The sequence below is a fragment of the Xyrauchen texanus genome, chromosome 6 (assembly GCF_025860055.1).
Source record: "Xyrauchen texanus isolate HMW12.3.18 chromosome 6, RBS_HiC_50CHRs, whole genome shotgun sequence".
In the NCBI taxonomy this organism is placed as follows: domain Eukaryota; kingdom Metazoa; phylum Chordata; class Actinopteri; order Cypriniformes; family Catostomidae; genus Xyrauchen; species Xyrauchen texanus.
This window is the reverse complement of record NC_068281.1, coordinates 30,841,415-30,867,567: the sequence shown is the minus strand read 5'-3', so window position 1 is coordinate 30,867,567 and position 26,153 is coordinate 30,841,415. Positions and strand designations below refer to the sequence as shown.

Below are 26,153 nucleotides of genomic sequence, written 5' to 3'. Positions count from 1 at the left end.
AGATACTTTTTAAAATCGATTTATAGAATTTTTTTAAAAACGTAATTAGGCTTTCCTTAATATGACAAGCTCAGAGATAGAGGCTATAAGAATTCAAAATGGATAAAATTCCATATGCTGTTAATTGTTCAACCAAAATCCCAATAATAGCAAAAAAAAGAGGATTTGAAGCATATCGTGGAACTATGAACAAGCCCACTTATTTCAGGATTTTTAGAGACCTGGCTCCATTTCAATGCTTTTTAAAGCAAATTAAGCTTTATAGCCTATATATTCACCAGATTAAGGACACTGTATGTGTGTGGATATACATTATATACATTAGATATGTATTTCACCAGATGAGGTTTTTTATTATTATTCACAAGAAAAAAAGTTTGGAGACTCATTGTGTGTGCTGACAGGGCATGTTCCTATATCATCACATTTTTCTTTTCATGCCCTTGCCTCAATTTAGAACATTCAATTTATCTAATTAACCAAATTTGCATTGGAGTCAGGATACATATATGGACAAATATTGTCAGTGAGTGAGTGAGGCCACAGTTATTACATCTAGAATCCTCCAGCACCGGACACAGAGGGGAACAATTTATCAGTAAATGTCTGCATAGATTTTTGCAGATAACAAGTGTTCCTAAAAGCAACTATCAGCACCGATTAATCTGTAAAACCGATATTTTGGTCTACCTCCACTAGTTGGTACACTAACTAAGATTAACATGAAATAGATGTATCACTTGTTTCTGTTGTGTAACGGCTTGGTGTCAGGACAGCGAAGACATAACCAGAAACTCAGTATTTTAGCTACAATAATTTTAGCGTACTATTGAACAAGTACAAAGAATCCAAAGAAGAAATTGCTGGAGCTATCATGATATTGGTAAATGGGATAGAGATATGAATCTATTTACTTTAGCTGCCGTATTATTACTTCTTTCCTCTCAGGCTCTGAACAGTATAATGGCACTGATGAATCTAATGGGACCAAAGCACATCAGCTTAGTGAGAGTGAAGATGATGACCACACTCAGAACTGGCCTGAGATACAAGGAGGACTTCCCAGAACTCTGCTGCAGGTATGTAGATTGTAGATTGGTCTGAAGCACTGAAAAGGATGCAAATAAATACACAAGAAATAGCATCATAAGTGCCATCTCTATGAGAGTGCTAACGATGAGATCCAGATGGTCCTTTAATTAGCTCGATGAGCTCAACAGAACATTTGTTTAGAATTTCAAGTATTTCTCATATAATTTTTAACAATCTTTAAGCTCTCCAGAAACCATCTGCATTTAAAATGTAATCAGATCTGAGGATGAAATCTTAATTGCTCTTTGCCCACAAAAATAACAAAAAAGGATATGGTTTTCATTCTTATCTTTTTGTTTAACAGGACATGGGACTGTTTTGTGCGCTGTCTTGATCCATCTTATCTGGGGCCACTCCTGAGTCATGTAATTGTTGCTCTATTACCTCTCATCTCCATCCAGCCTAAAGAGACGGCGGTAATCATGCACTACCTCATAGTAGAGAACAGGTGTGTATAGTACCTGTTTTCTCTTGTTTTGCCGTAGGCAAGATCTGGTGTTATTTTTTAAGTGCTTTGAATTTTATATAGATTTTCATGAAGAGCATTTTAATTTATCTAGGAAAAAGTCATATAGATGTGAATTTTAGGTTGTTATTTTAAAATGGTTTCATTATGATACTCTCATCTAAGGGAGGAAGTGCAGGACTTTCTTCATGAGATCTACTTCCTGCCTGACCATCCAGAACTGAAAAACATCCACAAAGTGCTTCAAGACTACCGTAAGGTACAACCTAAACAACCATCAAAGGACTAAAAGTACAAGTTTAAAAGTCTGTTGTACAAATTTGTGTTAGGCATTGAGACATGAGCAACATTATAAATTAAATGATTGCAGTAATGATATGTGAAATGTACAAACCACAGCAAACCTCCAAGAGTACAGACATGCAAACAGCATTACAGCTCTCCATGCGGGCCATCCAGCATGAGAATGTGGACGTGCGCATCCATGCCCTCACCAGCCTGAAGGAGATGATATATAAGAACCAGGTCAGACACACTCTTAATGAATTTGAGAACATTTCCAGCTTTGTTTCAAAGACATGTATCTACATGTCACAACTCATCATCTACTAATGTTCCTCACAAAATTGAGTTAACATAACAAATGATTCATATACTCGTATACTGTTAAAATAAAATACATTTGGTGGTGGCGCAGTTACTCACCTTAATCCGGGTGGCGGAGGACAAGCCTCAGTTTCCTCCGCTTCTGAGACAGTCAATCCGCACATTTTATCACATGGCTCATTGTGCATGACACCGCGGAGACTCCCAGCATGTGGAATCTCATGCTACTCGAGAACCACTAATTGCGACCACGAGGAGGTTACCCCACATGACTCTACCCTCCTTAGCTACCGGGCCAATATTTTTGTTTAGGAGACATGGCTGGAGTCACTCAGCACACCCTGGATTCAAACTCGTGACTCCAGGGGTGGTAGTCAGCATCAATACTCGATGAGCTACTCATATCCATACCCATCCCATATACTGTTTTTAATGAATTTACCTTATGAACCACTTTCATCATTGAGTGCACAGAATGTCTGTTATTTGAATCTATAATTAGTTTTTGTTCCACAGGATGCTCTGTTGAAGCATGTGTTGGACAGTGAAATGGTAGAGCCAGTGATCTCTCAGCTAGTGACTGTGTTGCTCCGGGGGTGCCAGGACGTCAATCCTGAGGCTAGGCTTTTATGTGGGGAATGCCTGGGGGAGTTGGGAGCCATTGATCCCGGCCGTCTAGACTTGTCACCTACTGACACACAGGGAGCTGGCTTGACTTTTGTGGTAAAAACATTCTCCAAACAGTTTTGTTTCAAGCAGAATCTTGACCATGGTTTCATTTTGCAAAGAATAAATCAAATTTCTTGATGGTTTTAGAGTGGGATTGATGATCCAAACTTTGCCTATGAGCTACTGACAGAATTGACCAGAACCTTTTTGGCCTATGCTGATGATGTGAGAGCACAAGATGCTGCAGCATATGCCATGCAGGTATGGAACAAGGCAAAGAACTCTCACTTTCAGACAGGCTTTGTGTACTATCTCAGTTGAAATCGATTCTGGTTTACTATGTTGTAGACGTTGTAAATGTCTGTTGTTGACCAAGAGAGTTCTGTTTCAGGAGTTGCTGTCACTATTTGAATGTCGAGAGGGCAGGACAGACTCACCAGGTCGGAGACTATGGAGGAGATTCCCAGAACAGATTCAGGAAATCCTTGAACCCCATCTCAATACCAGGTTTGGCAAGATCGCACACATAGCTTGTTGCAGTTGGCTTTTACCAGGGGTCGGCAGCCTTTTTGACATGAAGTGCCATTTTTATTTTCCTGGTCAATGGCTGTGTATTAATAGTGGTATTTTCCTTATTACATGACGTGCTTTTCTTAAAGCAAAAAGAAACATGAAATGAAGGGTGTCATCCAGCAGTCTGACCGAAGTAAAACGGGCTCGTTTACTCTTGCGATTAACCGAAAGTGAAGCGCTGCCGGCTCATGATGTGTGAATGGCTTAAATGTGCTGCACGAGTCTTTTGGGTATACTGTAGAGATGTGAATCTTCACTGGCTTCGATTATAAAAAGATTCTCGATGCATCACAATGCATCTTGTCCTTCAATATATTTATTTTTTCAGTTTCTTCAAAATTAATTTTTTACTCTATTTTGTCCCTTTCAGCTTTTTATTTAACAGCTGTTTTAAAAATCATAACGAGTCACTTTACATAAACTGGCCTTTTATCTTTAGTATGAGCTGTGAACAAAACATGGAACATCCACAAGATTAAATAAATAGTTCTGTAGTTTAAAATGTATCTCAGTTTTTCAGTTTCTTTCCTTAGAACCTTATAAAAAATCTCTTGAAAGCACAAAAAAAAAATTGGTTCTCCATCAAAACACACTGAATACTATTACTTTAACTGATTATTTTATTATTTTTATTTTTGTTTAAGCATTGTAAATCATTTACTAGCATTTAATTATTATTTAATATTAATCTATGGCATGCTATTCATTTTCATTTTTAAACACAACTGGAAGCTGCTGGTCCAGGTTGAGAGATATATCTGCTTCTTTGAGAGTGCAGCTGTCAGCTTCTCCTCTCCACACCTGCACAGGTGACAGTAAAGCAGTTTAAATAGCGCAATTGTTGCTTCAGAAATGTATCAAGCGTCCCGTATGTACTGTTCTATCTGTTTGCTCTGCGAGTAGAAGATAAAACATTTATCATCAGGTGTGCGCTCTGTCCTGAGAAACAAGTGACCGACAATGACAAGAGCACGAAAGAGTAGAGAAAGGCATCGGGGGGAGGGGGGGTGTAATTAAATGAAAACATCAACATCTCCCGAACCGCTGCCTCGTCATTATTTCCTTCAGTGTTTTCCCCTGTTGTGTGCAAATCAGTGCAATTATGGGTGCAAGCTTGTCTTTCATGTTGTTTGTTGGCTTCTTATCACGAATAAACTCTCCCGTTGCTATGTGAGTGGGTTTGTGAAAAAATCTGTGGATCGTAGTTTCATTCGGGCACAAATGGGCATGTGCTTGATACAGCTGGTCTGCAACCAGTCATGTTTGTGCACTTCAATTTAGTGTATGCACTTAACTCGAGTCTTTGTTTCCACATATGTCTATGGCATGTACCACTGTTCTGCCATGATTTAAACTGAACTCAGAATCGATTCTGATTTTTTGAGAATCGATTCGGAATCGTTTGAGTATGAATTGCTGAAACCATTTTTTCCAACAGCTCTAGTATTCTGCAGTCTTGTCACATTTTAACTTTTTGTTTAGCCTCCCATTCAGCTGATGAAAGAAAACATGCTGTGTGATCAAGAGGAAGAGTTACATAAAAATGTAGATTGGAATGCAGGTGCAGCATTTCACATGAATAAAATATTCTGCTCCTCTCTCGCCGTTGATTGCGTGCCAGTGATCACCCCTCCATGTGCCAATGCGGGCATGTGTGAAATAGGTTGCTGACCCCTGGCTTATACTGTGCCAAAATCCAAATCCAGCTGTCCAGAGTATAAAACTGACTTCTTTTAATCATCTGAAGGTATAAGAGTTCTCAGAAGGTGGTGAACTGGTCTAAGCTAAAAAAGCCGATATATCTCAGCAGCCGTGGAAGCAAATTCTCTGACTGGTCTGCAACATGGGCAGGGTATCTGATCAGTAAAGTAAGTCTGTCTCCACTTGCTTTCTATGAATACAAAATCTAACTTCTAATATACATGACATTTATTTTATTTTATTTTATTTATTTTTTTTAGGTTAGACATGAGCTTGCTGGAAAGGTTTTTAACTGCTGTAGTTTTATCATAAAGCATGATTACAAAGTGACCATCTACCTCCTGCCCCACATTTTGGTCTATGTGCTTATTGGATGCACTCAAGAGGAGCAGCAAGAGGTAGAAATTCAATCCCTATTGAAAAAACATGCTAATGATTGTTGATGGGAATGTTGATTGTTTAGTGAAAGTATCAGTGAACAAGCCTTAAAATACTAGTGTTTCTTTTAATCAGTGAGTGAGTTTGTACTCTTGTGTCCTATAGGTGACTGAGGAGATCAAGGCAGTCCTGAAGGAGGGTGACCCGCGGTTAGCTCGACTGCAGGACAATGCCTCCAGTCTGAGTCAACTCAGCACACAGACCGTCTTCTCCATGATGGATCATCTCACTCAGTGGTCCCGCCACAAACTGCAGAGCCTGAGTACCAACAAAAGGTCAGGCAAACATGCCAGAGAGCAGCCACAGACAACTGGTGAGTTAAGGAGTTCTGAAGTGGACTTTTGGATTTGTTTTGCTACATGCCGTAAACCTGTGCTGGTATATAAACGCAAAATGAAAATTACAGCCGATATAATGCATAATGTAAGTTTAGACTTTTTTTTGCTTTGCAGTGTTTATGATTCTTTATTCTTCCTGTTAGGCCCAGAGAACAGTGAATATCAGAGTGTGGTAGCCTTTCTAAACAGCATTCCTCAGGATGTACTGGCCAAAGCATCTTTCCGCTCCAGAGCCTACACACGGGCTGTCATGCACTTTGAGTCCTTTATACGTGAGAAAAAGCAGAACATTCAGGACCATCTTACATTCCTACAGGTCCTTACAGTTTGCATATCTTTGCCTGAGATTTTGTGGTTGTGCAGGTTTTGAGTTTTGAAAATCCACACGATAGATGCACTGGCAGGATTTGTTTTGTATGTCTAATATTTGCATTTAATGTATTGTAAGTGTTTTGCAAAGATAATTTGATTAAAGTGGAATAGATTATCTAAACTTTGCCTATGAGAAGAACATTCTGCAGATTTAATAATTTCATCACTCTGACTCATTCAAACTTATACATTTCTCAAAATTTGAATTTATCAAGTTTGATTATGCATTCAGCTCCTAATGTATGAGTGTAATTCTCTCAGATCTTTTTAAACACATTTTAAAATGACCATACCAAAAGTATTCCACAGAATTCCACAGATTGTGGATCAGCCTAGAGAGAGAAGTGTGCAGATTCTACGTGAGACACATCATATTAGCATCATTAGTTTACTTAGTTATGATCTATCAAATATTCATAAGGTTATATTGAAGTTAAAATATTTGTAAAAGTAAAAAAAACTGGCATGGACATTAGTATTATTATTACTTGGTTTGAAATGAGCTCCGCTCTCTGTTGTTGTAAACCGCATCAAACTTTTTCTAGACTCTGTATGCGGCCATGCACGAGCCAGATGGTGTGAGGGGTGTGAATGCTCTAAGGAAAGAAGAGCCATCTTTGAGAGAGCAAATCCTGGAGCATGAAAGTATTGGACTGCTGCGTGAATCTACTGCCTGCTATGACAGAGCAATCCAACTGGAGCCAGACCAGGCCAGTACCACACACACACACACCAGTTCTTATCAGTACCAACCAAATTCAGGTGATCTGTGCATGCTACCATTCTCCAAACAAAATCATAGCCAAGCTTAAGCTTATTACCAGTACATTTTACAGTTTACATTTACAGTTAATATGTTTTAAGGTAATTAGAAACTTAAAAGGTTAAAAGGTTAGAACCTTGTAATTACATTTTCTAGTAAGTGCTTTTTTGGGGTTTATTGCATCAAAATGTTTACCAATATAGCTGCTGGAAATGCAAATTATCAATAAAATGAAATGTTTTTTTCACTCAAAATCTTTTTTAATTAAATTTTAGCACTTAAATTCTACACTCACAAGCACTTTATTAGGCACACCTGTACACCTACTTAATCAAGTGATTCTAATCAGCCAATCATGTGCCAGCAGTGCAATGCATAAAATCATTCAGATATGGGTCAGGAGCTTCAGTTAATGTTCACATCAACCATCAGAATGGGGAAACATTTTTATCTCAGTAATTTTGACCGTGGCATGATTTTTGGTGTCAAATGGGCTGGTTTAAGTATTTATGTAACTGCTGATCTCTTGGGACTTTCATGCACAACAGTCTCTAGAGTTTACTTAGAATGGTGTTGAAAACAAAAAACATCCATTGAGTGGCAGTTCTGCGGACGAAATGCCTTGTTGATGAGAGAGGTCAACAAAGAATGGCCAGACTGGTTCAAGCTGACAGAAAGGCTACGGTAACTCAGATAACCCCTGTAAAATTGTAGTGAGCAGAATAGCATCTCAGAATGCACAACATGTCGAACTTTGAGGTGGATGGGCAACAACAGCAGAAGACCACATTGGGTTCCTCTCCTGTCAGCCATAAATAGAAAATTGAGGCTGCAGTGGCCTACCATCCGCATGTCACAGCAGAAATCGAGATTCGTCAGACCAGGAAATGTTTTTCCAGTTAGCCTGTCTGGCACCAACAATCATGCCAAGGTCAAAATCACTGAGATCATATTTTTCCCCATTCTGATGTGTCTGATCTGTTGATGTGAACATTAGCTGAAACTCCTGACCCGTATCTGCATGATTTTATACATTGCACTTCTGCCACACGATTGGCTGATTAGAAAATCACATGAATAATTAGGTGTACAGGTGTACCTAATAAAGTGGTCAGTGAGTATATGTCGATACTTCAAATATCCCAAAATAATAGTTTGGAAAGACTTTTTGTATAAAGAAATTGGCATAAATATAAAATAAAATTGTCACATGACCAAATTTACAGAATGCAGGTTAGGCTTACATGTATAGATTGGATGCCGCAAACACAGCTGCGTCATGGGCCATTTCCAGGAGTTTCTATGTAGGCTTCTGATATTTCCTACTATTGCAATTATTTGTGAAATGAAAATTACAGTAAACTGGCAAATTTTAATTGTCATAATATTCTCTCCATTTTACAAAGACTTGGGGACATCTAGGACACGAAATGTACACAACTTGCAAAATGCACAAAATTTTGTAAAAAAGGCTCAAGGGCAGATTTCATTTGCAATAAACCAAAACATATGCGACAGTGTGTTTTTTTTAAGAATGAAGTCAGCACACACACACCGTTTTATCAATAAAAGGCCAATTGGATGGAAACGAGAGAGAAAATTTCGCAAACATTTTTTGTACCCATTTTCACTTTGTCGATAACAGAACAGCGCAAAACATGGATGGAAATTTGGCTACTGACATAGGTGTAAATATGGAGTGGTAGTGGCGTAGTGGGCTAAAGCATTTAACTGTTAAGCAGAAGGATGTCGGTTCGATCCCCACAGCCACCACCATTGTGTCCTTGAGCAAGGCACTTAACTCCAGGTTGCTCGGGGGATTGTCCCTGTAATAAGGGCTCTGTAAGTCGCTTTGGATAAAAGCATCTGCCAAATGCATAAATGTAAATGTAAATAATGCCAATCAATACTGTACATTTCCTCTCATTTTTAAAAAATGTCATGTTAATTGATGCTTTTCTCCCTCTTTTTTTACCACCACTGTATGCAGCTTGTCCATTACCATGGTTTTATGAACTCTATGCTGGGTCTTGGTCAACTCTCCTCTGTAATAACCCAGGTCAATGGAGTTCTGGCAAGCAGGTAGCATTACTAATGCAGACTTAAAGGCCTCTGGGCGATTTCAATTAAACTGTGTTTCAAGCATCCCCAGGTTTTGTATTATTAAAACTAATTCTATTTCCTTTATATAGGCCTCGATGGAAGTCAGATTTGAATGCTTACCGGGTTGAGGCAGCTTGGAAGCTTTCAAAATGGGACTTAGTTGAGGACTATCTTGCCTCTGGTACAGGGTTTTGACTATTTTTAGAAACCTTATATAAGGTCATTCAGATCAAAAAGTGGTAAGATTTTTATTTGTGTTTTGCAGATTGTAATTCCAGCACTTGGGGTGTCAGACTTGGCCAAATGCTGCTGGCGGCCAAGAAGCAAGATTCTGAAGGATTGTATGAAAAGCTTAAAATAGCCAGGAAAGAGCAGGTGGTCCCTTTATCGGCTGCCAGTTTTGAGTGTGGCACCTATCAGAGAGGATATGAGTACCTAGTCAGGTAATGTCATCTAGTGGTACATTCTTTTGTATAAACAATAAAAAAAAATATTAAGAACTGTTTAAGAGAAATTTCTTCAGTGTGCACCTACAATGATTTTTGGCACTGCTTTACTCTATACTCTATACGGTGGTGTGTGTTAGGCTGCACATGCTGTGTGAGTTGGAGCATGCCTTTACTGAGCTGCAGAAAGATAGCATGGAAGCTGGAGGATCCAAGAAGCCAGAGCCCAAACTAAAATGGGACGCCCGCCTTCTCATGACCCAGAACTCATTCAGAGCCAAGGAACCAGTCCTAGCTCTGCGAAGAGCTCTGCTCAGCCTCAGCAAGGGGTAAGAGCATATTACTTTAGATTAGTAGATAAGTCTATCCATTTGCCTATTTCAGTAGAATGTACAGAATTTTTGTGTCAAAAAACAAAGTAACGAGCTACACTCCACAGATTTCATATTAGCAAACTATAGTTTTGGCAAGTAATTTAGGACATCTTCTTTGTGCATGACATGAGTAATTTTTCCAACAATTGTTTACAGACAGATTGTTTCACTTTTAATTGACTATATCACAATTCCAGTGGATCAGAATCTAACTGTGCCTTTAAGCAGCTTGGAAAATTCCAGAAAATGATTAGCCAATTAGCTTCTGATAGGCTAAATGGAGTCAATTGGAGGTGTACCTGTGAAATCAAAAGAAATCAGCCAAGACCACAGAAATAAAATTTGGTCCTCCAAGACTGGTTCATCATTGGGAGCCATTTCCAAATGCCAGAAGGTACCATGTTCATCTGTACAAACAATAGTATGCATGTATAAACACTAGGGATGCGCATCTCCATAACTGAGGCCGATGCGATACGCATCTCGATGCATAGCCCAACGATACAATACATTAAAGATACATATGAAGCAGCTACCGATGCGATATGATTCACCCCTGTTACGATGCAGTGCGATCCGATTTAGATTCAACACAATGCGATTCAATGCAATACAATGCCATGGGAAATTATTATATGCAATTCAGTATTGTAGGATACAGAGAGTTCGCTTTTATTTCTTAGGTTCAGATAGACAGTAAATCATAAATAAACTTAAGTGCCTTCTGACTTCTAACACATGGACCTTTCACAAACAGGCCTTTGTAGTGCAAAAAAATAAATAAAAAGTTTAAATAAAACCAGATGTTATTTTCTTGTTCTGTTACCAGTTACACTTTTAACAGTTCACACATTTAACAGTGCCACAATATAAGGATGCTCGGGGATAAACAATGAAGAAATGTTCCGTAACTTGCATTCAGACGAATGTGTTTTGTGTCGGCGCTTCAAGTGTGTTGTTAAATTAGTCGTACTGCCTGTATATTTTATAGCAGCATGACATATTTTACAAACTACATTGGTTTATCAAAATCTCAATCTCTCTTATAAACCCAAAGTGTTTCCAAACATTGGATTTGAAATTATTTGGTGAAAGATGCAGCTCTGCCTCTGCCATGTTAATCTATATTCTATGTCAGGGGTGTCAACACTTTTTTGCGTTATTATCTAATTTAAATGACCAACTCAATAAGATCTACCAACTACAGTTGAAAAAAAACACAGTTTTATTTTTTTTTTTAAATGGTTGTTGGGACTACTGCATGTATCCCTACATGGAATTCATCTTCTAATTAATTAAAAAATATATAATAATGTTCAATGTAGATATCATCCAGTTTTAACACTAAATCCAAAACACCTACAGCACAATAGATTACAATAGCCAGGGCATTTACCTTATTCTGATGATTTGCACTGAATGGAATCAGACAGTTTTGCATAATCCGGGCAGTAGCTGCTGGTAGCAAGTCTCAAACACTGCTAACTTCGCAATTTCGCGCTCTGTTCTCAGAAGCCCTTGGAAGGTGTGAACCTAGTTGTCATGGCAACTGAATAAACAAAATCTTGCCTGGTCAAAATTTACTCGTCAAGTGCAAGTCAGACAGAATCTAAAAGAAGGAAAGGCATTATATTTATTTTTATTACAATTTTACAAAAACACATTAAAAGTTTTTTACCAATGCAAAATGTTAGAAACGATGCATCGCGATGCAAATGCCATCTTGTATCCGATGCACACTTTTTAAATAGATGCATCGTTAACTTTTATGCCGATGCACCAAAGCGAATCGGTGAATCTTACCATCCCTAATAAACACCACGCAGACACCATACTTCTCAGGAAGGAGACGCATTCTGTCTCCTAGAGTTGAACGTAGTTTGGTGCGGAAAGTGCATATCAATTATCTATATCCACAGTAAAACAAGTCCTATATCGTCATAACCTGAAAGGCTGCTCAGGAAAGAAGAAACCAATGCTCCAAAACTCCCATAAATAAGCCTACAGTTTGCAAGTGGACATGGGGACAAAGATCATACTTTTGGAGAAATGTCCTCTGGTCTGATGAAACAAAAATGTAACTGTTTGGCCATAATGACCATCGTTATGTTTGGAGGAAAAAGGGTAGGCTTGCAAGCCAAAGAACACCATCCCAGCTGTGAAGCATGAGGTGGCAGTATCATGTTGTGGGAGTGCTTTACTGCAGGAGGGACTGGTGCACTTCACAAGATAGATGGCATCATGAGGAAGGAAAATTATGTGGACATATTGAAGCAGCACCTCAAGACATCAGCCAGGAAGTTAAGGCTCGGTCGCAAATTGGTCTTCCAAATGAAAAATTACCTCAAGCATACCTCCAAAGTTGTGGAAAAATGGCTTAAGGACAAAAAAGTGAAGGTATTGGAGTGGCCACCACAAAGCACTGACATCAATCCGATACTCTGAAAAAGCATATGCGAGCAAGGAAGCCTACAGACCTGACTCAGTTACACCAGTTCTGTCTGGAGAAATGGGCCAAAGTTTCAGTAACTTATTGTGAGAAGCTTGTGAAGGCTACCCAAAACTTAAAACTTAAAATTTAAACAATTTAAAGCAATGCTACCAAATACTAACAAAGTGTATGTAAACATCTGACCCACTGGGAATTTTATGAAAAAAATAAAATCTGAAATAAATAATTCTCTCTACTATTATTCTGACAATTCACATTCTTAAAATAAAGTAGTGATCCTAACTGACCTAAGACAGGGAATGTTTTCTATTTTTTAAATGTCAGGAATTGTGAAAAAATTAGTTTAAATATATTTGGCTAAGGTGTATGTAAACTTCTGACTTCAACTGCCTTTTGAGAACAGTGTGTTTTTGTTATTTCTGAATTCATACAAAATTTCTAAAATTTTTACAAAGCATATAATTTAAAAAGTTATACACTTCTAATGAAGATATATTTGCAGGTCTTCATGTGAGGAGCAGGTTGGGGAGTGCTGGCTGCAGAGTGCTCGTGTGGCCAGGAGAGCTGGCCACCACCAGACAGCCTTCAATGCCCTGCTTAATGCCGAGAACTCACACCTGTCTGAACTCTTCATTGAGAAAGCCAAGTGGCTGTGGTCTAAGGTATAGCAGTTTGAATAAATATGTTCAACTTGGCTTTAACTCTATAACTGAAAGTTATATTTATATTATATTGCTATTCAGAAAGCTGATTTATTGCAGGGTGACGTACATCAGGCTCTGATAATCCTACAGAAAGGTGTACAACAATGTTTTCCTGATGATCAGCCACTCCTGGACCCCAAGAGGATCCAGATAAAAGGGAATGCCATGCTGCTGGTGGGCAGATACATGGAGGAGACCGCCAACTTTGAGAGCAATGCTATTATGAAAACTTATAAGGTAAATCAGCCAACTATAGGTGAGGTCAATGGAAGCATAAAATAATTTGAATTCAGCAGACAATAACTTTTGCTCTAAATTCCCTTGCACAGGATGTCACCTATTTGTTACCAGAATGGGAGGATTGTAACTTCTACTTGGCCAAGTACTACGACAAGGTGATGCCAATGGTCACTGACAACAAACTGGAGCGACAGGGCAACCTCATTCGTTATATTGTCACATATTTTGGAAAGTAAGATGTTTTCTATTGAGAATTCCCTTGGGCTTTCACACAGCACTTCTAGTAGGAAGTTTTTCAAAGTTAGATACAATAATTCTCTGCTCATCTCATAGAGCCTTGCAGTTTGGTAATCAGTACATCTATCAGGCCATGCCCAGAATGCTCACCTTATGGCTGGACTTTGGAGCCAAAGTTTATGAGTTCGAAAAAGGTAAAGCATGAAAATATTTTTTCCCCCCAAATCTGAGATGGTTAGTGAGACTGCACTTAAATAGAACGGCTAACTGATTTCTTCCTTCTGTTTTAGCGGGTCGCTCAGACCGAGCCCAGATGCGTGCAGAACTTGCCAAGATCAATTCTGTGATTAGCGAACACACCAGCAACCTCTCTCCCTACCAGTTCCTCACAGCCTTTTCACAGCTGATCTCACGGATTTGCCACTCCAACAATGAGGTCTTTGCTGTTCTTTTGGAAATAGTGGCCAAAGTTTTCTTAGCTTACCCTCAACAAGCTATGTGGATGATGACTGCGGTATCAAAGGTCAGAGACCTTGGCTACAACTACAGTATGACTATTAAGCCTCAAGAAAACTTTTCTCTGAAATAAACTGTTTAATGTTTGTATCTGTTTGATTTATTTAGTCCTCCTATCCTACTCGGATGATCAGATGTAAGGAGATTCTGAAGAAGGCTGTCAGTTTGAAGGATTCATTTGGGAAATTTATTGGTGATGCCAACAGATTGACTGACAAGCTAGTGGAGCTTGGCAATAAACCGGTAGGAGAGATTTTTCCCCTAGCTAGAAAATTTAACCTTGTTTTCCAAAAATGGCTTTTTGCATTGATTAAACTTTAATGTTTCTCAGGTTTGGACATTTGCTCTCAGATTAAATTGTTCTAATATTGTCCATATTTTGTTGTGTAGGTGGATGGCAACAGCAGCACTCTCAGCATGAGTGTACACTTCAAAATGTTGAAGAAGCTGGTGGAAGAGCCCACCTTCAGTCAGATCCTCATCCCACTGCAGTCTGTCCTTATACCCACCCTTCCTTCCACTGGAGGAGCCAACCCCAAACATGATGCTTTTCCAGGCCACTGGGTCTACCTGGCAGGCTTCGATGACACAGTATGTCTCCACTTTCTTTATATACTGTATCCCAGTTTTGAAGTGCATGGTGCATAACTTTTTGTCTCTTCAAGGTGGAGATCTTGGCATCTTTGCAGAAACCAAAAAAGATCTCACTCAAGGGCTCAGATGGAAAGTTCTACACCATGATGTGCAAACCCAAAGATGACTTGAGGAAAGACTGCAGGCTGATGGAGTTCAACTGTCTCATTAATAAGGTACTGTGCACAGTGCTAAAAGATTTGTTCTCTTCACTAAATATTCATATAAGAATGATGGATCTTTGTCAGAGTACCGCCATATTTAATTTTTTCATGGTAATAAAAACAAGCTTTGAGGGATAGAACTACAGTCTGTTCAATGGGCACTGTTAATTGATGTTGATTGTTCAGCTCACAAATTGAAAATACATCTTTCCAAACCATTTTCAATAGACAATTAACTCCCAAAAGCACGAGTTGTGAAAATTAGATCTAGGGCCATACCATTGTACAGACTGCAATTCTATCCCCTACAGCCTTATTTTCATTCGTGTAAAATTCAGTAGGTCCCTGACTAAGGTCTATTGACTAAATTTGATAATGAATGAAAATTTGCTCAAAACATTAAAAGTTTTTTTTTTGCATGTTTTGTTTTTTAGTCTTTGAGAAAAGATGCTGAGTCTAGACGGAGGGATTTGCGCATTAGGACATATGCAGTCATTCCTTTGAATGAAGAGTGTGGAATAATAGAGTGGGTTAACAACACAGCAGGCTTACGTCACATCCTTACAAAGCTCTATAAAGAGAAAGGTATTACATACACTGCTATAGGTACACAATTTATGGCATAATGATATACTGTTAGCAATTTGACACAGTGATCTAGCACTGATTAAAAACTGGCTTTAATGTTTTGTCATGGGAATTTCTTTACATTTGTTATTTATATACAGTACATATGAGATTTTTAAAGCTGAGGTGAGTAATTTCTGCGGCACTAGTGCCACTGAACGGAATTGCAAAAATAAACATTGTTTTCAAACAGCCTTCCTAATATGACCAGCATCTGCTATTGATTGAACAAACAGATTGTCCCGCCCCCAACTCATGCCATTGGTTGAGTGAATGTTGTTAGGTCGGGTTGTATGGTATCTCAAAACAAACAGGAATTTTATAGTGCCACAGAGACACAGTGTTTTCAGTTTTTTAGAAAATGTACTGCATTTACAAATAGCAAATTGTAGTTGCCTCTGCATATTAAGCTAGGATAGGAAAAGTTACACACCTCGGCATTAAAACTCATATATTTTTCCGTCTTAAAAAATTTTAGGTTGACTATCATGTCTCCATTAAATACTTTTTTGACACAGTTCAGTTCAGTTTAGGTATTTTTCTCTTTAAAACACAGGGATCTATGTCAGTGGGACAGAGCTGCGGAAGCTGATTTTGCCCAAAACAGCCTCTTTTCAGGAGAAGCTGAAGTTGCACAAAGATGTGCTGTGTGCCAGACACCCACCAGTTTTTCATGAGTGGTTCCTACGGACATTTCCTGACCCCACATCTTGGTAGAAATTCCGTTTTTCAGTGTTAACATTCATTAACATTTAGACTGTCATAGTATGCAGAAGTTTTCATAAGATTGGCTATTAAATGATTAGTTCACCCAAAAATGAAAATTCTCACATTATTTACTCACCCTCATGCATACCAGATGTGTATGACTTTCTTTCTTCTTCAGAACACAAATTAAGATTTTTAGAAGAATATTTCAGCTCTGCAGGTCCAAGTGAAAGAGTGCTACATTTTTGAAGCTCCAAAAAGCACATATAGCAATCATAAAAAAAATCAGTTAGAGTCCAGTGTGCAGTTCTGATATATGTTTTGTGAGCAATCAAGAGTTCAAAAGTCTGATTGCTTGGGGGAAGAAGCTGTCATGAAGTCGGCTGGTGCGGATCCTGATGCTGCAATACCGCCTGCCTGATAGTAGCAGAGAGAGCAGCCCATGGCTAGGGTGGTTGGAGTCTCTGATGATCCTCCAAGCTTTTTCCACACATTACCTGGTGTAGATCTCCTGGAGGGGGAGGGAAGCTCACCTCCGAAGATGAGTCTGGCTGTTTGCACCACACTTTGCAGGTCTTTGCGGTTGAGGGCGGTGCTGTTGCTGTACCAGGCAGTGATGCAGCCAGTCAGGATGCTCTCTACAGTGTCGGTGTTGGACCAGATAATTTTTATGATGGCTATGTGTACTTTTTGGAGCTTCAAGAATTTGGCACCCATTCACTTGCATTGTATGGACCTACAGAGCTAAAATATTCTTCTAAAAAAATCTTAATTTGTGTTCTGCTGAAGAAAGACAGTCATACACACTTGGATGGCATAAGGGTGAGTAAATTATGAGAGAATGTTCATTTTTGGTTGAGCTATACATTTAAACGAGCTTAGAGTAAAGGGGGTCGCACACCGAACGCGCCGCGCAGCGCCATGTCTTTAAAATTCTAACACATTATTCTCTATGAGTGTACACACACCGGCGGCGCCATTCGGCGTCTGTCCGCGGCGCCCAGCTACGGCTCAGGACCTTGTTCAAAACCCTGCCGCGCCACAGAGCGCCATTTACATAGTTGTATATTAAATGTACATTTATTTGTCTCAAATCGTCGTTAATATACATACTGACTTCACCCTGTGCTGCAGTATACATTTAGTTTAACATTCCTAATTTAACAGCTTGAATAAAGTCATATTGGAAAAAATATAAAACAAACATAGCCCTTTTAAATCTTTCATTTTCCCCTGTTGTGCCATTTTTCAATACTCTACCATACTAACCATACACTCTTACATAACATATCGTCAGTTACGTATATAATAAAAAAGAATATAACAAATAACTTGTTTGGTTAACGTTGTCACTCGGGTTAACTAAACGCTAGCTAAATAAATACTACTGTATGTAACATAGTTGCCAAGACAACGGATAACGTTACAACAAAATAACAGACTTAACGTGATAGACACTTTTACTCGATTAACGATCAAACATCAGCTATTAAATTAACATAAAAAATAAATAATACATCAAGTTAAAACTCACCCATCGTGCAGCTCTTCTAGACTTCTACCAGGAGTTGATTCAAAATTGAGCTCGCGTGAATAGTATGTGCGCGTCCGGTGTGCGATACCTGTGAGTTGTTCTAGACGTGGCGCGGCGCGGCGCTGCGCTTCTCGTTCGGTGTGCGACCCCCTTAAGGGTCATTCAAACTGAATGTGTCTTTGCATAGTTCAGCGCAGTTTTTTTAATTGTTTTTCTATGTACTATAAATATGCGCTAGCTGGATGTTTTTGACAGTTGCAGTGTTAAGTGCATTTAAAAAATTCTTGTAACTTGACACTGCGTCCTAAAAACACTGTGCTTCTGTATGAAACATTAAAAGGCATGGTGCAACAGTCACAAAATGTCCATCTAGCACATATTTAGATAGAAAACTAATAAAAAGCAGTGCAGACAGATGCAACAATGTGTTTGATGTAAACAGCCACTTAAACTAACTTTTTTATTATTATTTATTTATTTTTGTATCACCTTTTCCCCCAATTTGGAATACACAATTCCCTCTACTTAGTAGGTCCTCATGGTGGCATGGTTACTCACCTCAATCCAGGTGGCAGAGGATAAGTCTCAGTTGCCTCCTCTTCTGAGACCGTCAAACCATGCATCTTATCAAGTGGCTCCTTGTGCATGACACCGCGGAGACTCTGCATGCGGAGGTTCATGATACTCTCCGCGATCCATGCACAGCTTACCACATGCCCCATTGAGAGCGAGAACCACTAATCACGACAATGAGGAGGTTACACCATGTGACTCCACCCTCCATAGCAACAGGGCCAATTTGGTAGCTTAGGAAACCTGGCTGGAGTCTCTCAGCACACCCTGGAGTTCTCGCTGAGCTACCCAGGCCCCTCCACTTAAAACAACATTTTAAATAACACATTAATATAAAATAATTGTTTAATTGTTACATAACTAATACAAATTTACATTTTAGCACATGACAAATATGGCACATGTGGTTTGCAGGTACAACAGCAGGTCTGCTTACTGTCGCTCTACTGCCGTCATGTCTATGGTGGGCTACATTCTTGGACTGGGTGATCGCCATGGAGAGAACATTTTGTTTGATTCCCTAACCGGCGAGTGTGTCCATGTAGATTTCAACTGTCTCTTCAACAAGGTGTGCAAGGAAGTAAAGGCTATATGAAAATACATTTCTGCAGTATTTTAATTTCATTACAGCTCATATTTTTCTCTATGATTTTGATCTGGAACACAACATTAGAACATATTTGTTATATGGTGCTGCAGGGGGAGACGTTTGATGTACCTGAGGTGGTTCCCTTTCGTCTCACTCAGAACATGGTTGATGCAATGGGACCCATGGGCACAGAGGGTCTGTTCAGACAGGCCTGTGAAGTCACGCTCAGACTCATGAGGGACCAGAGGGAGCCGCTTATGAGGTGAACATATCAGACAAATAGAAAAGAAAACATATATACATGTACAGTTGAAGTCATAAGTTTACACTTGAAGACATTAAAACTCAAAAACTCCACAGATTTCATATTAGCAAGCTATAGTTTTGTCAAGTAGTTTAGGACAGAGGTTTTCAATTGGTGAGGCGCACCTCCCCTGGGGGCAGAGAGCCCCAGGGGAAGCGCAGCACGTGTTCGTACGGTCATGAAATCCTGGAAATGTCATGGAATTTAGAAATTGTATTTTCCAGGCCTGGAAAAGTAATGGAAAAACAAGTTAACACTCAATGTTTTGGAAAAGTCATGTAATTTTCAAAAAAATATTTTCAGCAGTACAAGTGTGCTAATAATTCTTGAAGTTTCAGAGATACGTGAATAAGTGCTACTCAGAGCCCGCGCGGAACAACAGTATGCAAAATGCATTGGTGCGTAAACTGAGTAGTTTGTGAATATGCGTAATGCCATGTGGTGTAAATGATTTGGCACCTTGTGCCAGGAATTATTACATTTCTTATTTATATTATTGTTTGAATATATTAAGGCATTAAATGCTTGTATGTAATAACTTGCCATATTAATTAAGCTTATGGGAATGTTTGCTTGTGAGTCTGAGCAGTGTTATTATTTAATTCTTGTGGAGCAATCATTAAAAGTCTCAGTATCACATACATTCTCCTGTTTTTAATGGAAAACATGAGAGAAGACTTGCGCTGGTTGTCACTGATGTCCCTTGATCTTTCTGTCAAGAGTCGCATCAGTGTAAAATCAGGGGGTTTCACGCTGGCAGTTTAGTCCGAAACAGAGCGCGTTCACATGAAAATTTGTTAATTGCAGTACAGAACACGAAAATTGTGGGCGCATGCGTTTTTGCCTATTTAAGCATGATGACATCATCGGTTGCACAAAAACAAACACGCCTTTCTCATTTATCCTAAAAGCATTTTTTTCATTGGATTTATCTCGCATTGGGACCTAACGTGCCTCCACAGCGTTAAAGTCTGCTGTTTTAATCTTAATTAAGTTAATGTCAGTGTTACTGGACACTTTTATTTACTTTTTCTCTTTTTTTTTTCATCATTTATGTTTATGAAGGCTACACAATGGAGTTCTCAGGGTTTGACACATTATATTATTTAACAGTCATATTGGTGTCAGTGAGCGTTGTTTAAATAAATGTTTATTTTCTAGTAAACCTCATAGCTTGTCATTTGTCATTAATTTTAGTTGATATATGCTGTGGTAAATTTTGACATGGATTTTTCTTATTTGGCATGTGTACATAGATGTTTTAAGAAATGTATGGTCATGAAAAATGTGCCTCAAAGTCATGGAAAATGATTGGTAAAAATGTGTATGAACCCTGATAAAGCTTCACGTCTGTACACATCTGCCCTGCTAGCTTGCGTGTTATGTATATGCGAGTTTCAAAATGGATCGCTTTGTATTGATTGAGTTTCCCCACCTCTCTAAAAAGGCTATGAAAGTCCTCATCCCCTTCACCTCCACTTACTTATGTGAATGCAGGTTTTCCGCTTTGACCCTGCTTAAAAGCAAATTACCGATCAAGGCTGCAGGTGGAGGACGATATACGTTTATTCCTTTCTACCATGCAGCCCAAAAAGCCAGATTCATTGTTCCCACTGATGTAGGGATGATGAAAATGAAGAGGCAAAATCGGCTATCGGATTTTTTCTTTTTCTTTTTTTTGCTTAACGTAGGCCTATATGGAAGGGATTTTTACGCATTTGATTCTGTGACAAAACAGCGCTGTCCATCTTGCTGACGTCGTTTGATATCTGATGTTGATGTTTTGAAAGTTGAATTGGCTTAAGTAGCCTAAAATAAGCTGTCTTCAAGTTCTCTTGTGGGAGGCTCACTTTAACCCAATTTGAAAACCCCTGTGTGCATAACACAAGTAATTTTTCCAACAATTGTTTACAGACAGATTGTTTCACTTTTAATTGACTATATCACAATTCCAGTGGATCAGAATTTATATTCACTAAGCTAACTGTGCTTTTAAGCAGCTTGGAAAATTCCAGAAAATGTCAACCCTTTAGGCAAGCCTATCAGAAACTAATTGGAGTCAATCGGAGGTGTACCTGTGGATGTACTTTAAGGCCTACCTTCAAACTCAGTGCCTCTTTGCTTGACATCATGGACAAATCTAAATAAATCAGCTAAGACCTCAAAAAAAAAAAAAAAATGTGGACCTCCACAAGTCTGGTTTATCCTTGGGAGCAATTTCCAAATGTCTTAAGGTACCACATTCATCTGTACAAACAATAGTATGCAAGTATAAACACCATGGGACAGGGCAGCCATCATACCGCTCAGAAGGAGATGCATTCACTCTCCTAGAGATTAATGTAGTTTGGTTCGAAAAGTGCAGAACAATCCCAGAACAACAGCAAAGGACATTGTGAAGATGCTGGAGGAAACAGGAAGACAAGAATCTATATCCACAGTAAAACTAGTCCTATATCGTCATAACCTGAACGGCTGCTCAGCAAAGAAGAAACCAATGCTCCAAAACTGCCATAAATAAGCCTACAGTTTGCAAGTGGACATGGGGACAAAGATTATACTTTTGGAGAAATGTCCTCTGGTCTGATGAAACAAAAATGTAACTGTTTGGCCATAATGACCATCGTTATGTTTGGAGGAAAAAGGGCAAGGCTTGCAAGCCGCAGAACACCATCCCAACCATGAAGCATGAGGGTGGCAGCATCAGGTTGTGGGGGTGCTTCGCTGCAGGTGGGACTGGTGCACTTCACAAAATAGATGACATCATGAGGAAGGAAAATGATGTGGATATATTGAAGCAACATCTCAAGACAGTCAGGACGTTAAAACTCGGTCGCAAATGGGTCTTCCAAATGGAAAATTACCTCAAGCATACCTCCAAAATTGTGGGAAAATGGCTTAAGGACAACAAAGTCAAGGAGTAGCCATCGCACAATCTTGACCTCAATCCAATAGAAAATGTACGGCCAGAACTGAAAAAGCATATGCGAGCAAGGAGGCCTACAAACCTGACTCAGTTCTGCCTGGAGGAATTGGCCAAAATTCCAGCAACTTGAGAAGCTTGTGGAAGGCTACCCAAAACGTTTGACCCTAGTTAAACAATTTAAAAGCAATGCTACCAAATACTAACAAAGTGCATGTAAACTTCTGACCCACTGGGAATGTGATGAAATAAATAAAAGCTGAAATAAATCATTCGCTCTACTATTATTCTGACATCTCACATTCTTTTAATTTTTATTTATTTATTTTTTCTCCCCAATTTGGCATACCCAATTCCCTCTGCTTACTAGGTCCTCGTGGTGGCGCAGTTACTCACCTCAATCCAGGTGGAGGAGGACAAGTCTTAGTTGCCTCCACTTCTGAGATAGTCAATCCACGCATCTTATCACGTGGATCGCTGTGCATGACACCGTGGAGACTCACAGAATATGGAGGCTCATGCTGGCGATCCACACATAACTTACCATGTGCCCCATTGAGAGTGAGAACCACTTAAAAACCATGAGGAGGTTACCCTAGGTGACTCTACCCTTTCTAGCAACCAGGCCAATTTGGTTGCTTAGGAGACCTGGCTGCATTCACTCAGCACACCCTGGATTCGAACTCACAACTCCAGGGGTGGTAGTCAGCATCAATACTCTGTAAGCTACCCAGGCCCCCAACATTTCACATTCTTAAAATAAAGTAGTGATCCTAACTGACCTGAGATATTTTCTACAATTAAATGTCAGGAATTGTGAAAAACTGAGTTTAAATGTATTTGGCTAAGGTGTATGTAAACATCTGACTTCAACTGTACACATACAGTTGTTTCAAACAAATCATATTGTTTGAGTTGTTTCTTTTACTTACTAGTTTTTCTATTATAAAACTGTGCAAATACAGTATTTGTCTAATACTTTTTTCTTATACAGTGTTTTAAAAACATTCCTTCATGATCCTTTGGTTGAGTGGAGTAAACCTGTCAAGGGTACCTCCAAGAATCAAGTTAATGAATCTGGAGAGATCCTCAATGAGAAGGTAATTTGCCCCTTTGGTTATTTTAGCTTAAATGACAGTGCTCATCTATGACTCTTGTATATTTAGCTAAGTGGGCTTAAATTATATATAAACATACAACACGTTTGGATGCAAGAATATTGAAGCACTCTTATGCACATTGAGCTTGTTCAAGGCAGAGTAGTAACAATACAAATAAGCTTTAATTTAATCTTTCTTCCATTTTAGGCTAAGACCCATGTTTTGGACATAGAGCAGCGACTTCAGGGCGTGATCAAGAACAGGAATAAAGTGATGGGTTTGCCTCTGTCCATTGAGGGGCACGTACACTACCTCATTCAAGAAGCCACAGATGATAACCTCTTGTGCCTGATGTACCTTGGATGGGGTCCTTATCTATGATGAACATGTTTGCACTTAAAAGATTTAGACTTAAACTCGAACTTAAGCTTTCTGTTTAGTTTTGTACTTTCTCTCACATGCGGGGGGATATGTTTAGGTAAGATTCTGTTATGTTTATGTCAGTGTTAAATTCCTTGTTCCTTAAATGATTACATTTTATGTTTTCATATTTAAGAGGTAAATATTCTTATGATAAATGTTGTTTTGATGCTGTTCCCAGGAAAAAGAAAATCTCAGAACTAGAAATGGCTTATGTCACAGTAAAAACAAACATTCTTTACCACTAAGTCTTGCATCCACTATAGTGCATCTTTAAAGTGGTCATGTTAATTAAAATGTGCTCTGGTCTTGTCATTGTACAATTATGTTGGAGTCTTATTCTGATTCAGGTTTTATGCAATTTTCCCTTACTGTTTGTGTGAGCTTGAGTCTTTGAATATTTCACACAGACATTTCATGAAAGCCCTTAAAGGAACATTCTGGGTTCAATACAAGTTAAGATCAATTGGCAGCATTTGTGGCATAATATTGATTACCACAAAAATGTATTTTGACTGGTCCCTCCTATTCTTTAAAAAAAAGCCAAAGCCGGAAAAAAAAGGTTACATTGAGGCACTTACAATGGAAGCTAATGGGTAAGAATTCATGTAAGTGTTTTTATAGTTTTACAAGATTCACATTTCTGTCTTTAGACCCTCCAAAAACGGGACCAATTCGCTTCCATTGTACAGTAATTGGCTCACTGTAACCTCGATTTTTTAAAAAAAATTTTTAAGAAAACCAAGGACGAGTCGAAATTCATTGTTGTGGTTATCAACATTATACCACAAATGCTGTCGATTGAGCGTAACTTGCACTGAACCTGGAATATTCCTTTAATAACCACATAGTAAAAACTATCAACGCTTCAGCCATATAAATGCAGTGTGTCTGGTCATGCTGTCTGTTATGAGTGTTCTCCTGGTCCCTTATTGATTGTCGTAATTCTCTTCACACGCTCTCTGACAGTCAGAGCATCATATCTTGTCACGCGCATCTGGAACACCATCTCCCGCCAAACGCCTTCAGTCACATTCTGATACAGGTATGTAATTAAATGACGGGTCCGTGTATTAGGCGAATTCAAACGCATTTATACGAAATAATGTTTATTAAGAGGCGTAGCTCAAATGCCGAACGACGAACCGCAAACGGCTGAACACGTTACATATATCATGAAATGGCGCATGTTAAGGGAATTTACACGTTTTCATAAGGTTTTAGTTTTTTGCCGAAGGATTAAGACTTCGCGCCATCCGAGGCATTATCATTCCAATTTTAGAGCTATGTGTTCTAGCATGTCATATTCGATTTTTCCTGTGACCCATTTTATATGCTGTTGGCTGTACAGTTAAAAAACATATGTTCCAACATTAGGTATTCTAGACTATTTACAGATGTGGGGAAAAAGTAATTGAAATTCCTTAAGTAAATATAACATTTTAGTTGTTCAGCTTTAAAATGTTTAATCGAATAGGAATTGCTGTTTGTTAGTTCAATCTCTATAAAACTCATATCCAGTAAGCATGATGGGGAAGTAATAGAAATGTATTGGTTAAAAAGGTATGAGAACCTCAACAAACTGAGATAATAGTTTTTGCCTTTTTTTTGTACTCATTGTTTTGGCTTTCAGGAATAATATAATGCAAAAGTCTAACTGGGACCTACATTATAGGCTAAATAGCCTATTTTAAATTAGTTTATTCCATTTAATTAGATATTTTGTCTTCAACTGCATTCTTTAACCCTTGTGTGCTGTTCGGGATGTTTTCAGCCACTAGGGGGTGCTGTTGAGTCGTAATTTGGCCATAACTTTCTCCGTGTTTTAGCAAATGGAATGATTTTTGGTGACAAATCTTATTTTCACACATATTTTAGGAAAATGCTTTGAAAATTTTCAAAAACTCAACAGTACACTGTGAGCAAATTCACTACCCTTTCGTTATGTTCATGGCTGAAAACAGCCACTACTTTAAACTGCTGTAAAAAATTTTCAGATAAATATTTTTTTCACATTTTTTTTGCATAAATCTATTAATCAACCTCAGTCCTGTTCAAAACTACTAAATGTTTAAAAAAAAAAAAAAAAAAATCAGGATTTTAACTCTTTAATTGCCAAATTCATAAATGATGTCACTGATTTGGGGGAAAAAACACACAAAATGACGTATTTTCAATATAAAATGTGACTGTGGACTGGATTTTTTTTTACCTTTTATCACAGTCTTGGACATGTCAAAGATTAGAAACAACATTGGTTTCCATGCATTGTTAGTTTTTGTGCAGCATCAGATTTGAACTTTTTCTCCCTCATTTACTGTTCGTGGCTGTTTTTGCCCCATTGACTTCCATTATAACCACATTTTTTGATTGCAAAGCCATGACACCATATAATCATGCATTTTTGATTGTTTGTGGTTTTCCCTGTTGGGAAGAGGTAAAATTTGTAATTTTTACTGTTGATAACCACGTGGCACCATTAACCCTT

General features: G+C 38.6%; 1 protein-coding gene across 1 annotated transcript in view; it reads left to right on the top strand.

The window, feature by feature from the left end:
* atr (ATR serine/threonine kinase) overlaps positions 1-23,968 on the top strand; it is a 39,879-nt gene extending 15,911 nt beyond the window's left edge. The window contains exons 18-47 of the mRNA XM_052129029.1: positions 949-1,079; positions 1,397-1,540; positions 1,724-1,817; positions 1,958-2,083; positions 2,681-2,887; positions 2,981-3,094; positions 3,225-3,340; positions 5,154-5,274; positions 5,368-5,505; positions 5,651-5,858; positions 6,027-6,199; positions 6,801-6,965; positions 9,009-9,100; positions 9,211-9,302; positions 9,387-9,564; positions 9,708-9,896; positions 12,896-13,055; positions 13,155-13,334; positions 13,427-13,569; positions 13,671-13,768; positions 13,865-14,097; positions 14,199-14,333; positions 14,481-14,681; positions 14,756-14,899; positions 15,322-15,472; positions 16,071-16,227; positions 18,744-18,897; positions 19,029-19,180; positions 23,140-23,245; positions 23,453-23,968. Coding sequence (XP_051984989.1) covers positions 949-1,079; positions 1,397-1,540; positions 1,724-1,817; positions 1,958-2,083; positions 2,681-2,887; positions 2,981-3,094; positions 3,225-3,340; positions 5,154-5,274; positions 5,368-5,505; positions 5,651-5,858; positions 6,027-6,199; positions 6,801-6,965; positions 9,009-9,100; positions 9,211-9,302; positions 9,387-9,564; positions 9,708-9,896; positions 12,896-13,055; positions 13,155-13,334; positions 13,427-13,569; positions 13,671-13,768; positions 13,865-14,097; positions 14,199-14,333; positions 14,481-14,681; positions 14,756-14,899; positions 15,322-15,472; positions 16,071-16,227; positions 18,744-18,897; positions 19,029-19,180; positions 23,140-23,245; positions 23,453-23,626 — 4,476 coding nt within the window. The 3' untranslated portion in view covers positions 23,627-23,968. The remainder of the gene's footprint in view (positions 1-948; positions 1,080-1,396; positions 1,541-1,723; positions 1,818-1,957; positions 2,084-2,680; positions 2,888-2,980; positions 3,095-3,224; positions 3,341-5,153; positions 5,275-5,367; positions 5,506-5,650; positions 5,859-6,026; positions 6,200-6,800; positions 6,966-9,008; positions 9,101-9,210; positions 9,303-9,386; positions 9,565-9,707; positions 9,897-12,895; positions 13,056-13,154; positions 13,335-13,426; positions 13,570-13,670; positions 13,769-13,864; positions 14,098-14,198; positions 14,334-14,480; positions 14,682-14,755; positions 14,900-15,321; positions 15,473-16,070; positions 16,228-18,743; positions 18,898-19,028; positions 19,181-23,139; positions 23,246-23,452) is intronic.
* The last annotated feature ends 2,185 nt before the right edge of the window (positions 23,969-26,153 follow it).